Source organism: Lottia gigantea, assembly GCF_000327385.1.
Source record: "Lottia gigantea unplaced genomic scaffold LOTGIsca_24, whole genome shotgun sequence".
In the NCBI taxonomy this organism is placed as follows: Eukaryota; Metazoa; Mollusca; class Gastropoda; family Lottiidae; genus Lottia; species Lottia gigantea.
This window is the reverse complement of record NW_008708707.1, coordinates 2614230-2629831: the sequence shown is the minus strand read 5'-3', so window position 1 is coordinate 2629831 and position 15602 is coordinate 2614230. Positions and strand designations below refer to the sequence as shown.

Here is a 15602-nt window from a genome sequence, read left to right as displayed (position 1 = left end):
ACTAGGGCTGGGTAAAGTGATGGAAATAATCTATTATTTAGGAATTTATATCAAATTTCATTATCGATGTAGCGCCGCCACTGGAGAGTTCAATGCCAAGGACCAGCTGATAAGAATGGAGCCTTTGTGAACCCAAGTTGTTATCATTGTCAAACATAGTTGTTACTTTCAAAGTACGGTGTTCAAAATCCAATAGCCATGCCCTAAACCAAGCTAGGCACAAAAGCAGTTTTCATGGTGACATTGCTTTGAAAATGAATGAGATGATGATGAAATCAAGGGGAGAGATGAAGTCATGACTTCCAACAATTGATTAATATTTAATATACAGTATTTCACATTGTTTATATACAGTTATCAAATCAAACATCTATAATTTTTCACTATCATACATTATTACATACATGATATACAACTAAATAAAACTTTAATATTTATTTCTTAACCTTATTACAAATAGACAGTGATATTGAGTATCAGGCACATATTGACTGGTCTTGTACGAATTTTTTCAAAATTTTTTGATAGCGTAATATTCCCATGAAGCATTATGTTAGGATGAATATACAACATAAGACATGGAAAAGGAAATATCATTAAGACAGAATTAATAGTTAAACTGATTGTAAAGAGGTTTTCTAAATTTTCTATGTGTATCAGGGACACTGATATCATCAATTTACACCATTCCAATTTTCATTCTGACATCCATGGTTCTTGTACAATCCCTTTAATATAGCCTAAAAATAATCATTTTCTTTTCTTTCAGTATATATATTTTGAAGATGCTTTTTCACCAAAGTAATGCTTGACACAAATATGATGTCACCATTGCCAAAACCATGTGACTAAAAAATGATGCCCTAAAAAGCTATGTTAATCAGGCTATGTAAAGGGTAGAAAACTTCTATATGTACATGTATTAATAAATAATTGCAGTTGGTCACATTTCAATGAGCTGTTACATAAAATATAGATATTGTAAATGAAAACTCTTAAACAATTCCATATCTAATCATTATGCAGTTGTTTCCCTTCCTATTAAAATTTTCATGCAAATAATAGATTTTGTGGGGAATAAAGGCGACATGAAATAGAGATTTACTGAAATTTAGACAAAAATATATACCTGTGCTCTACCGACCGAGTGCCTAAAAGAAGTGTGTCCTAAGTGCTTAAAAAAAATAGTGCCCAAATGACTGCTTACCGAAATAGAGGATATACTATTCACATATCAGCAAGAATGATTGAGTGCTGAATATTGACAGCTGCCAAGTTTTACCCACAAGAAAGCGACAAAACGTGTCATAAATTAAATTTATTTCAACGTGTGTTTCTACAGAGTCCACCATTAGTAATTAACAATGTTTTTAAGCTGTTCTCGCAGTTTCGTGAAAATTTGAATACTAAATCAACAAGATCGACCTTTTTCACAGACAGTTACTTTTAGATTCTAAACTAATATTTTAATTTGACCACAATAAATAAATATGCATAGTGTAAAAGGTATAAAGAAAAGGAGGAACATAACTAAATTGAAGGCGTGCTTGAAACTGGATTATTAACCAAATCCTGAAATAAACAGGGTTAACAGTGGTTAATTGGTTACGGACATCTTGATTTACCAAGGGTATTTGAGTCTGTGAGATGATATCTAACCCTTGACACATTAGACCATTTGGTTCACAAATACTCTCCATTAGCGTCAGTTTTGATAGATTCCTCAGAAGAAAGGTTTTCAGTGTGAAAGACTACAATACTTTGTTGGAAGAATATGCCTTGTCGAATTCTAAGAATTTTTTCGTGAAACAAGAGTCATTTTTCTGTTACTGAACATTAATAACACCATTGCCTTTGAAGGGTTATTTGTATCTGATGGACTCACTTATCACTTGATAAATCAAGATGGGAATAGCAAGACAGAACATAGGTCAAAAATAGGATATAGAATAAGAACGAACAAATGTCAATCACTTCCCAAATTTGTCCAAGTTACATCCAAGGATCAAAAAGGAAAATTCTCCCTATTTTTGGTGAACAGAACATCAAAAAACTTAATATAACATGGAAGTATGTAAAATTCAATGAATATGTAACATTACAATCATATTTACATTCACCTAATGGTTGAAACTGAAATTAATATGATAATTGACATAAAGGAATTATATACATAATGATATATATTGATATATAAATATAAAACTAAATTTATTAATGGCCTACAACTTTTCCTGTATCTTCTTTCCCTCGATATTTAGTTTTACCATGAGAAAAGGGTATATATCTATACTTGATCATATGCTGAAAAAACAAAACAAATTAAGATATATTTACTATGTAATCTCATGCATATCTGGGGAATAAATCAAGAACAATTGCCAAGGAAAGATTGTCCATTGGCAGCTTTGAGATCAGAAATGAAAAGATATGAATGTAATTTTAGAAAGTGTTAGAATTTATCAGTAAGAGTTAGTGATAGAATAATTTTGTATATAATTGATCTGATAATGAGATAATAATATTGATAGTAACAGATGTCCACTTTTATAAATATATTAATTCACAGCTTCAATTCAGTTACAAAACACCTATTAATATTTTGTGCTCTTAAACACACAGTGATGTTAACTACCATAAGCAAAAAATCTTTTTTTGAAGAAGAAATTTTCAACACTTAACTCATTGTTTTTAACTTTTTAGAAAATTATGTCAAAAATAGTTTTAGTAATTCATAGAAGGTAACTCTCTTAGATTCTAGTCTTACCTTAATTTGTCTTTTCATAGTAATAGTAAATAGTATAATAAAATACATGACTAATATAGGCCAGAATACTGGGATATTTAAAGCCTCAAAAAATGTACAAATCATACCAATTACAATGGCTTTAGAACACGAATACCTGAAAAGATGAATCATATGAAAATATATATTGTCATTGCTAATGTCTTTTTAACAATGGTCAAAATTTTGTCCAGTGAAAACGTTTTGGTATCTTAATGTCATTTGCTTGGTTATGTTAACAAATGACATTTCGTGGTCATGGGGTTTTTTTTGTATCTTGTTTGGCATGGGAAAGTCTGATGACCTTATCAAATCTACCCTTCTGTAAATAGATACAGTCAAGGATCAACTGGTACACTGGATTCCCAAGAATCAAAGTTGTTTCAGATCTAGCAAGAAATCTACTCTCTGAGATGCAACACTACACCTACCAAAATTTGAATTCTGGTAATCTTCTCATGAAAGGTCGAAATTCTTCATTAGCTTTCGTAGGTAACGATGGACCATCTTCTACAAGAAATGTAATCTTACTTTAACCCTTTGAACCCTGAGCGTAAATGAAATATACTGTCATATACCCTGAACTCTAAGTAATAAAAGTAAAAGTGTATGATGTTAACGTTGTATGATGTCACTTAGTAACAGCTGGTATACCGTCTGCTTGGGTATATGTTGTGTTAGTGTGTGGTCCCGCAGCTAGGGTTGAAAGGGTTAACAACTCAAAAAAAATGGAGTAGCTTATTGCTTTGCACATAATTGCCTAAATAATGTTCCTGACATTTTTTTTTTTTCAATTCTAAAGCAGCTCCACTCTGTATAATACTAAGTTATTTCATGCAGAATTACCTGAATCTTCTAAAAGTGCCGGATCAATTTTAGGAGTAAGGAATGCTATAAACAGATTTAATAGATAGATACCAAGTGCATAGGTTATAATATACCACCCCTACAAAAACAGATGTTACAATATCAATTATTATTCAGGTCTTTTAGGGTTCAATATGTATAAAGAAGTCTACAGTCGTTCTACATTTCTGTACCAGGTGGGCTACTGAAGATAGGCAAAGTCCAGCAGAGTATGTTACATCATCATAAGCACAGCCTTCAGCACAGGAGGCCTCAGTTTATTGTCCCATCTGAACAACTAGACACTTTTCTTCAGACATGCATCACTGCAGAAACCGGGTTGATCCTATATTGAAGATGACTATCCATCCTAAGGACTATGCCATGGACGAGAGCTGAAAAGTTACCAGAACCCATAATTATCTGACAATATCTAAATCTTATTAATGTGTAAAAACATGATGTAATGGATATTCAGATATTATAGTGTCTTACCTGTAAAATATATACACGTAAAAGATAAACAAACAATAAAATGGCAGTAAATATCCACCTTCCTGTTGAATATGGTGTAGACCTATCTAGATAATATTGATGAATCTACAATAGTTAAAATACAGTTATAAAAGACTTCATCTATAGCAAAGATGATACGAATCTTCCATAAAAATAAGCTGATATTTTCTATACCGTATTATTATATCATTTATATAGCAAAAAAGGTTGTATGATTTCTTAGGACAACTGTCCAAAGAGGTTCTTCACCTTGGCAACCCCAGTTCTTTATCAAATGCTTCTTGACCAATTTTTAAAATTTTCTAATTAGTAACAGTCCCATGTGTTAGGTCCTTGGTCTATAATTTAGATCCTTGGTCTATATTTTATGTCTTGAGTAAAGAAGATTACTACTGTACAAGGTCAAATAAGGGACAAATTTTACCTCTTACCTCACAATATCGTTTATAAGCCCTACTAAATATATTGGGCTGTGAACTGGAAGGTACGTCCCCATCTAAAGCTGACATCTTGGTAAGAAAGTAAATCTCCAATTCCTTTTCTGAAAGCCAGTGCCTGTAAAGCAAAAATTGAAATGTTTTTAGGCCTACTACATCAAAGTAGACCCCTCATTTTGTATGATGGAAGGTTTTACCTTATTTTATGGGTTAGATCTAACTCAATTTTGCTTATTCAATTTCAAATAATCAAGAACAAGCTATGCCCTGATAATAGATCTACTGCCTGTGTTAATTTATACTATATAGGGAGAAAAATAAGATTTCTATATAAAATGACATGATTATAGTGTCATCTACCGGTACTACTGGTAGGTCTCTTTATTTAATAGAACCCGGAGTAATATGTCCGAGGTTTTATACCTACTTTCATGAAACTGAAAGAAGAAGGCAGAAGCCAATCCTATACTTTGTTTGTCAATGACTGAATGAAACAATGATACAGCTTATACAAAATTGTGTCATTGTGAATACTTTCATCACCTTGTAACTAGTTAAAAATGGATTATCAATCAAATGCGATGTAAAAATAGTATTTACCGATATCTGTAGGAATTATCGGCTATATATGTTTTCAAATTTTAGATATTTCCAACAAATTAGTCCCTCAAAATAACAGGAGCCACGTTGCAAAGCCTCGCTGTCAAGAACCAAACTCCATTTTCTGCTTCTACTTCCGGCAGCATTCACGCAAGCGTATTGCTTTTCACCGGCTTTGTTCGATTCATTTACTACTTTAATTTCGATTTATGTATCTCGCCTCGTTCCAGCTGGGGGAGTGTGACTCGTGTTAACCCGTGTTTCATAATGATAGTCATACTCAAAATTTAGGCCGCCAATTGCATGTTGTGTAGATTATACACTACCCCTTTCTTTATTCCTTTCTGGGGCCCAACTAGAGAGCTTGTCTCGTCAAAGGTTGCTGCGATGCTGATAATTGGCTTGTGAGGACAAATAGTATAGTAAGTTAAACGGATTGTCGAGAACAACCTGCAGAAAATGGTCAACCCCAGTCTCTTTACAGAAAAGACCACTATTGAAAGCAGAGAAGTCACCAGCGTTATTAAGAAGAAGAAGATGATCTGCAGATCCGATCAGCACGTAGAAGCATGGCAGGACACTATCGCACAACCATTATGTTGCAGGAAGGCAGGGGTATCGAACCACCCCATCAAAGGTGGTCCGGTCTGCATCACTTAAAATCACAAACAAGTTGTATTCGTACACACCCCTTTGCAACTATTTCGTCCCACTGAATAATAAAGGGAAAACATTATCAATGTCATGGTAAAACCAACAGATGAGTTATTCACTGTACTGGATTAGCCATAGAATTTTATAATAAGTTCTATTTATAACTCTATGGGATTAACATACCTTTGTATACGCCTTCGCCTACATCTCTGGCAGTGTATTGTATATTATTGTACTTTTGAATTAACAATTTCCACCTATTATTACGATACTTGGTAGGTAAATGTACATGAAGCTCTATATTACAGGTAAAGTTTGAATTTAAAGGCTTTCCGATAATTAGAAATAGAGTTACTGCCCTTCTCCCTAAAACTGGAAATTTTTATAGGCATACAGTAATTGCCTTAGTTTTCAACTCATGTTCTTGTCTCTTTGGAACAAAAGTAGAAATTTTGGTAGTGTACGAATATTTTGAAAGTTATACAGAGTTAATGCTCTTGACTCCGGATATTCTGTAGTTCGTTTTGTTTTCAGCCATTATTCACAATGAACTACCACAGGAGGACTTCTGAACGTTGCTGGCTTCATCTCAATTTCTAATTGCTGCGGGGTCTTTTAATTTGCACCGCCTGTAACACCTTGTTAACCTCGAAATTGGATCCAGTGGCAACGCCAGCCTGACTCAATGGGTGACAGATTGCTGAGGCTGAATTCAAATGTTGACTACTCTGTGGTGGTGTCATAGTCGCATAGTTTCAAGACTCACAGAGCGTCTTAATGGTCTCTCTCAAGAGAATTCATGTACCACCTCAATCTATTCTGCGCCGGTTAATGGAAGTGACACAAGACATGAAAGTTGTAACATTTATTTTATGCATAAAAGATTTCAATAATTACATTATACTGTACAAAACAAAGATAAAAGAAATATAAAAAAACAACAATAGGTAGAGACCATGAGGGTATACTCTGAGACATTATGGGCAGGATATCTTGTATTTTATTAGATTAGATTAAAAATAATGGTAATCGGTTTCTGACGTTTGCATTGAGAGTTACACACTCTTGAAGATGCATCATTTCAGACTAGGTTTTCCGCCTTTTACTAAAATTTGTAAGTTTGAAAAGAGAAATTCATAAACGATGTTGTAATATAATGAAGGGGAAACAATTTTTAAATGGAAATTCGTATATTTTCTGGGAATAATAAAGAATGGAATCGTACATTATATCGAAAGATCTATTATTCAATGCTAAGTATTTATTAAACGAGTTTTATTATGCTATTAACTGCAGAGTTTTCGTGTTACGTAAACTGCATGAATATCCGAATTCAATCAATCAGCTTGGAATAACAACGAGTATTATATCTGTAGGTATATACAAAGCGTTTAAAGAAAGAAGATTGCTCGGACGTTTGTTTTTTGCGTCAAATGTTGATAAAATTAAGCTACTAGTATCACATTCAAGTAAAAAAAAAATCCGGCATGTGGTTCGTCTTAGATAAAAAAAATAACTGATAAAGCTGAAGAATGCTATAATTACTATACCATTTATTCTATGCCTATTTATGTAAATGGTTGTCTCTGTGCATCTCGAGGAACTAAAACTATATCCAAACCAAATACTGTGGTATCATTAGGATGAAAAGAATTTGGCTCAAAATGAAATCACAGATCAGGCGAACGTCGAGCTGTACTGAAAAATGCAGCTGGACAGAAAGTGTATCTTTAGTTTGTAACGAGTCATGGGCATTGTCAACTTTAACATCGCGTTTTGAAAATACATGAACACAAATAATAATAAATTCACAAGGGACACACGCGGGACAAAATGTGAAGTTTGTTACACAGACTCTTTTTGCATCTAGTGCATTTTTTCAATCGATGCAGACAAAAGAGATTTTTCTTAAATATTTCATTTTTAGCTCATGGTAGATTTAACCTTCCTCAACCCTTCCATTATTGACTGTGTAGTATTTATTGCTGTCCGAAAGCCTTCTGAATGGTAGGACCACCTGCTTGTAAATATTGGGATCTGTCATTTTTCTTCTTGGCAAAGATGGATGCTGGACCAGCTCCTCGAGTACCTGAAATTGAAGAGGAAGATGGTTACTGAATTATTTATGTCTGTTTATATAGGAGCAATTGCAGGAATCTCTTGTATGCTTTGACAGCATTAGGAGACTGTCAGAAATTGATTCCTTTTTACGTCATATCTTTTTTACGGTTCAAGGTAGAACTCTCGAAAATTCTCCAACTCCTTCCAGCAAATGGAATTTAATGGTTCCAAACCTTACAGGAGGATGTTGTTGTTATTAACAAAGTTATATCCAAAAAATAACTGACAGACGCAAACGAACTTAATACTTAGCATCAATACCATCCGATAAAACAGCACGATATTTAACGTGTGAAAGGTGTTTACCTAACTTCAAATCAGCGGTACTAGATAAAATATCCTAACACAACTTACCGGCACCAGGAGCTCTCTGAGGTGTTGGTGCAGCAGCGGCAGGGGCGTCTGAAGGTGGCTCTCCGCAAAACTCTCTCTCCAATATCTGATAAGTTTTAGGTTTAACATTTCTAAATGATGATCCTTCGTTCATGTGTGGGTTAATGCTACCGTCATCAACCTCCGATCTTGGTTCAGGATGTGTTTGTTGAATGTGAGCTTGAGCAGCCTGTGTGTTGACCACATTTCTGGAATATAGAACGACACGACTGGTTGGAATTTGATATTTTTTCTTGTTGGAAGTTGTACTTGTCGGTAGAATTATCACAAAAGTGGGTAGCATTATCACAAATGTGGAACAAAGTTTTATTTTGGAAATTGAATGCGATGTGTCGTTGCATGTTGGTTTTAAGGTGCTCGCTTACTTACCCGGAGATTCGATGTCCATGGTGTTGCTGTACCTAAATTAAGGTACTCTGTTACAGATACGCCATGAGCATTAATTTGATAAATATCGCTTTTTGAGGGTTATATGAAGGCTTGAAAAAGGACATGGCATATAATATCAATTTTTCGCGTAATTTGTTCCCTTGTTTTACTCCAATTATAGTTCATCGCCTGCTTTCCTCACAAACCTTTATGGAAAGTTTGGAACCAAATCTTCATCCCTAACCACCCCACTCACCTTTGGACTGTCAAATCCATTTCATTACCAGCTCGGATCATCTCGGCTTTCATTCTTTCATGTGTCCACCCTTGTACAGGTGTCTTACAAATAGCTAATATAGCATCACCTGCTTTTAAACCAGCTTTACCACCAATACCTTTTGATGAAACCTGAAAGAAAACTCAATAATCATTGTTTTGTTTAACAGATATTAGGCATTCATAGACATTATACTATACTGACTACTTGTCAACTTCCGTAGGGATACAGGCTGAAATAGATCAGTTGCCTCTGCTGAGTAACAACATGTTTCAGGTTCTGTTTTAACATTTCTACAAACCAAAATTGTAGCTTTTGGAAAATTTGTGTGAGATTTTATCATCTGGACTATTCTTCTTTAAAATGAGGCAAACTTCCAATAATATAGACTAAATATAAGGTTATAGTTGATTAAGTCCATTTATGGTTTTGACCCGTTCAATAAGCTCTCATTGGGATTTAGTCCCCTTAATGTTTATTATCGGGTCACATAATTAATAATGATAGAGTAATCAACATTTAATGAGTGTAAGTCATGCATATTTCACGCATTGGTGCTACAATTCGAATTATATATTGATGTGATGGTTCATTTTCGAACCGGAACATGACAATTCATTATCATTCAATATAAAGACCCATACTTAATTGATAAGCACCATTCTACAGGGTAATAATAACCTTCGTTAACAGAACTGACCAATACTAGGAGCTACGTCTTTAAGGGTATTTCAAGTCCAATTCTTAAGACTTATTGGACTCAGTTGCCCACATGAAATGCGATGCATATATTGTTATTGCCAATGTATCTCCGTCCGTTAATCCTTCGGTCTTTCCATCAACAATTGCTTTTAATCTCTCAAGATGGCATATTATTTGTTTAGAAGATTGTCTTATTTCGTAGTAATTTTTATCGAGTTCGAATGTTGTTTGAGTTTTTCATCTAATTTGCTGTGTTTGACCTAAAACGTCAAGGTAAATAAACCAGTATGTCCATCAAAGGTCACACAACATTATTCAAGCAGCTGTAAACTAGTTCATCAAGTCCTATGTATAAATAAAGTGAAAATCTTCTATTTTACATTCCCACACTGTTAAATATTAATTTGTTCTATGATGGAACAAGTATAAGCTCATTTCTAGCCTTTGCCTGGTGATTCATTGTCTGGAAAACGTCTGAGTCGCTTTGCAGATACTTTTCTCTACTTTACCTTCCCTCAAATTAAATTTTTGTGGGCACCACTTTGGCTAGATATGTTTTTTCGTTAACCTTGAGGTCGAATATGTCGTTTCCCGAATTACAAATTGACGTTGCCTTGTCATTGAAAAAGCGCGAGATCGTTCGTTCGTTCGTTCGGATGTACTGCAGTCATTGTACTTAAAAGGGTCATCGGCAGTTGTGCATACAAAAAAAATAGTAGGGATTGGATTGTCATTCATCATTAACACAATGAGGATCGGAGAGAAGCATAAATCCATTTACTTCAATTCCTTGATAACCACCGGGAAATGAATTTACTATATGTTTTAACCCGCTGGTCGGCCAATTCTGATCCCGTAAAATATTTCGATATGTTGTTAGAAATCTAGGTATGGCTGAAAGGTGAGGAACTACTACCTTCCTGGCTGGTATATAGAATATGAAAGTATGTGAGAAGTTTAAATTGATCTGAACAACTGTATTATCGTTTAACATGCCTTTCACTGTGTGTGTTCGTTGGCTTGAGGTTTTCCCATTGGCCATGATATCAGATCATCTCGATATCATTACGTCGAATGGCAATCTGGATACAAATACAGCCGGATATTGTAGTTCTGGTGGAAAAACTTATGGTTTTAGATGCTTAAGAAGTCGAGAAGCCTTAAGAAGAATTATCTTGATTAAGATATAATGAAAGGTTTCCAAATTATTAGAAAAATATGTTCATTGTTTGAAAATTGAATATCTTCGAGAAAATGAAACCTTATTGCCTCGAACTCATTTCATTTCATTAAAAGTTACAGCGTCCTAGTGCTGCCTTCCATTGCACGTATATTACATATATTATGCAATGATGTATAACGAATGCCAATATCAGATGTTTAGCATACAGTTAGTTATAGTTTACAAAACTTTGATAAGTAAATACAGTTCTCGTGTACGTTGCCAGCATCTGTTTACCTATTCTAGTCACGTGGTGTATGTAATGTATACGTTGAGTGAAGATGCCTTATCTATATATGGAACAGAACACACCTCCTTCTCTACGTTTCATCTCCACTCGGCACAACTTTCAATTTCCGTAACCATGTGATCGCCATCTTTTAGTAAATATTGTTTATTTACATACGTTACGAACCTAACAAAATTTGGATTCTGGATTACTAATACTGTGATCCATTGTAACATAATGGCCTTTAATATTCGTCTTAGCATTGTATCCTTTAAAAACCAGTATTTAGGATTTCTGAGGTCTAGTCAGGTTAGAGGTGCTGCCGAGATGTAACGGTATATATCATAGAGATCTACCTGGTTTCATTTACATTATTATATTAATGATGTATTCTATAACCCCTACAGACATTCTCCTTAGTGAAACATAATTAGATTTCATACTGTTAAAGGTTAAATTATTCATTAGGTCAATTTATGTGAGACTTAGGAACACCCTCGTCGGAGTAGCTGTTGGTTTTACAAATTAATTGCTGACATAAAATATCATCTGGTTCTATGATACTTTCCAATCCCAGTTTTCTATATGTTTTTGCACTCATTAAGCTGATTTGACTTAGTTATCGCTTTACACATGATGTATTGAGCACCTTTTTAACAGTGAAAATAGCTGTTATTGTATTGCAAAACTCATATCATTTCCAACTGTTCGTTTTGAATTTTACGTATATCAGTACAGATTCGTAGCTGCATATACAAGTTTGAAGAAAATTTTAAGGTTTTAGGCTTTGTAGGTGCTAGCTAAGGCTAGAAAAAACAGATAATGTGATATGCTTCAAACATATTGGTTGTTGTTTTTCCGAAATCATATTACTGTAAAATCTTAACTTCAACCTGATGCCAATCATAATCATTCTTTGGTATTGTAGTAATCTTACAATGGCACCATAGGAAGGGCAATTCTTCCCCAATAATGTAACAGGGTCCTATTTTGGAAATAAATAGCCAATAGAAAACACCTTGATATGAAAAGTATCTTATCATTTTCCAACTCCGTGATAAGAGTTTATATAGCTTAAACAATACAAAAACTAACTCTTTAGATATACATAGTTATTAGTATACATTATTAGTCGACGCTTATCAAATCTCAGTCCGTACACTACGCCAGTTCTTATCATTTTCTAATTAGAAAGTAACTACTTATAAATCATACTAAGTTAGAAGCGTCTTATAATCAACGTCTCCGTCTATTCAATCTAAACATAAAACAGAGTAGTGTCTTATCTCATATCTGAATATATTAAAAACAAATTTATACTGTATTTCTTTGATATTTCACTAAACCAGTGGATATGAGAACATGGTACCCGTCGTGTTACCTTGAACTCATCAAATTTCAAGGATATACAGAAAAAACGTACTGAAATGAAATGAGAACAAAAATCGAATTTACCTGTGCCATGTATAGGGGCATGTTGAACTCGGCTCCACCCTGCATTCGAAATCCCCATGGTTGACTAGTATCTTTCCTTCTCAATTGACATTCGGCGATTTCTGGTGCGGCCATTTTGAAAGTTATATACTGTAGTAGAAATTGTGTACAGTGTCGGTAGGTAAGAAGGTATATTGGGATGAAGATGAAGGCACACACGCACCCACTCGGCATTTAACCTCTCGACAATAGCTAGAAGTCATAACAACCCAGAACTCACGCTGCGTATCTTAATTGGTTGCAGCTTATCCTTTAGACCAATAGAAAGACCGTTTCTCTCCACTGGTTTCGAGTGTTATTCATTCAGGTGTGGTTGTTAAAAGTATGAATAGACTAAACTTTTTACCTCTCAATCAAACGAATTAGAGGTATAAACATATATACTGTAAAACGCTTAAAATAAATACGCGTTTATCTGATGTACAGTATTTAACGAGTAATATCGAATATGGATGTTCAGTATAACTTAAGCTAGCCCAATGGCTCCCTATCGTTAATACTCATTGAAACTATATTTCATTTTGGTATCCGCCTATTTCTTTAGGGTCAGTATTCCATTAGAAGATAACATTTCTTATTGAGTACGCTCCAATTGCATGTAAAGAGTTCAGAAAGATTTCCGAAAAAGCCCCTAAAGCAGCAGAATCATTTGCTTTAATAGAAGGAGTCAACAGAGATACCTGACTCGGTATCGCCAGCTGTTGTTGGTCATCTTTCCATTCAACTAGTTTAAATGCATTTACTATTTTTCCCCATTGATGTTTATAATCTGATGCGGACTCCCACCTGAAGCACCTTACATTGCGTTACCATTAACAGAACCCACATACCCATCGTCGTGCTATTTTAGAGTCTTTACGGTAAAAATAGCAAACAGGTAAAATGAATATTATAAACAGATGAAAACAAAGGGAAATAATTTCTAATATATTTCAGACCCAATATAAGTTTTGACCGATGATAAAATGTGCTTTGCGATACCTAAAGACTTGGAAGGGTACCATGGCGTAGTGGTTGGAAGATGGCAAGTTAACGTTCTCTTCCCGCGGATGCTGATATCACAAACTAAGTAGTTATAGTAGTTGGTAGTTGGGTTTGTTCAAATTGGATGAGTCTGTGCTGTTGGTTTAGTTCTGAACAATTCGTGAGATCTGGTCGGATCGAATAAAATGGCGGTCAAGCTCGGTCCTGGATGATGTTATGAGTTATTCGATCTTCGGCATTCTGCCAACATTTGTAATGTATTGTTTTTCATGTGTATTTGCCCACATCTTCCTTTGTGTACCTTGTAAAATGGTACACGCTGATACTTTTACACAAATCACATTCCGAATATATACGTAATTAGAATTCTTTGTGTTATTTAATGAAGTAAAAGGAGTATAGGTGTTAAGTTTCAATTAAATATGACATAGACGTGCTTAACATAATAGTGATAAAGAATAATCATATATTAATCACTAATGGATTGCATAAACTCATCGGTTTTTCTTTTTTTTGTCGTGTTGCTGGATCAACCTCATAAAGGAGGGGAAATAAACCACAGCAATTAAGGGTTTTTTCTTATTTACTCAGTGTGGTTTTTGTGATAATGATCCTTTTGCGAAATTCCACTATTTCATGGCTGATACAGTTTTATTTCATCCCCGAAAAAGATATGAATTTTCAGTGTTTGCTTGCTGGAACTGCCAATTGAGCCACCATCTACCAGATGCATCTGATGACAATACAAATAAAAATACATCAAATGTTCCATAGAGCTGTGTCTATTGTAAATGCAATATTATTTAATTGGTATTTGAATGGATTATGTCTTCAAAGGTGTTTATGTACGACTTAGCTGGCCTATAACTATCTTTTGTTGTTGTTCATCATAACTGTCAATAAATAAATAATAGCAAGGGAGATATCTTAATAAATACTCAATAAATTATTCAAAAACAATGACAACCCTACCGTTACTTATACTATAACTTAATGCAAATGTGAGTTAGTTCAGCATGATCGGAATCTTTTTACGATCGTTCGTGCTGATTGATTATGTTGAACTTCCATATTCTAAAGAGCAATAACTGTCATTTCCTGTCAGAAGTCAGTACGTGTGTGCCATTTCCCTCAGACCATTATGAGAGAACACTATTGTTAAGAAATATATACTGTTCATTATTTTTATCAGGCTTGATATCTTCAGAATTGAAGCCATGGAGGTTTGCTGGCTGTTGCGTGTATCAATGTAACTTTTCATGCAGTTTGAAAATCCCCTTTTACCAATTCGCCGATCCAGAAAATAATTAATAACAGATATAACATGGTCTCCTACATCTTGGCCTCCTACATCTTGGTCTCCTACATCTTGGCCTCCTACATCTTGGTCTCCTACATCTTGGTCTCCTACATCTTGGCCTCCTCGAGGTTCATGGTAATTGATCAACCAGAATGCAACAAAGATAGTATGAGGTGAAACGTCTTTAAGTTAGACCTATCCCCGAAAAAAAATATTCATTCTATGGCTTCATGGTGTTCGATCCTACAAAATAATAGTCCCAAAAAGTTTAAATGAAGGTGATCGACACAACTCACTGAATGACTCAGATGAATTCAGATTATGACAACTGGACCTTCTTGAGTGTCATACAACCAATAAAGAAAAATGTTTCTTTAGCGAGAAATTATATCTTATTAAATATGGATTATGAAACATTATCTTTCAACATTATTGTCGTCAAAACTATACAAATTACTTTTACTGGTATAAACAAATCAGTGTTTGTAGATTTAGATTTGTCGTATTACAAAAAATAGAAATTGCTTGTTAATTTTAGTAAACAAGGTGGTGTGGTTATCTTCGAGTAGGTTTTGTAATGTAGGTTGTTTTGAAAACGTTGCGTGAAAATGAAATGAAATGAATGGAGTTTTACGTCCTACTATTCTGTGCCATGTGGGCTAATGAAGACGGG

General features: G+C 34.3%; 2 protein-coding genes across 2 annotated transcripts; both read right to left on the bottom strand.

Moving 5' to 3' along the window:
• Nucleotides 1-302: 302 nt before the first annotated feature.
• Nucleotides 303-5307, bottom strand: LOTGIDRAFT_188487 (hypothetical protein). The gene is made up of 7 exons (XM_009055373.1): nt 5185-5307; nt 4579-4702; nt 4127-4231; nt 3632-3731; nt 3217-3295; nt 2768-2903; nt 303-2304 (listed from the first exon to the last, which is right to left on the bottom strand). Exons 2-7 carry the CDS (start codon nt 4654-4656, stop codon nt 2215-2217), a joined length of 588 nt encoding a protein of 195 aa, XP_009053621.1. The 5' UTR covers nt 4657-4702; nt 5185-5307; the 3' UTR covers nt 303-2214.
• A 2510-nt stretch (nt 5308-7817) lies between these two features.
• On the bottom strand, nt 7818-12720 carry LOTGIDRAFT_116635 (hypothetical protein; the record flags this gene model as incomplete). The annotated part of the gene is made up of 5 exons (XM_009055372.1): nt 7818-7927; nt 8314-8327; nt 8385-8561; nt 8978-9129; nt 12607-12720. The coding sequence occupies 5 exons, from the start codon at nt 12718-12720 to the stop codon at nt 7818-7820; spliced, it is 567 nt and encodes a 188-aa protein (XP_009053620.1).
• Nucleotides 12721-15602: the final 2882 nt, after the last annotated feature.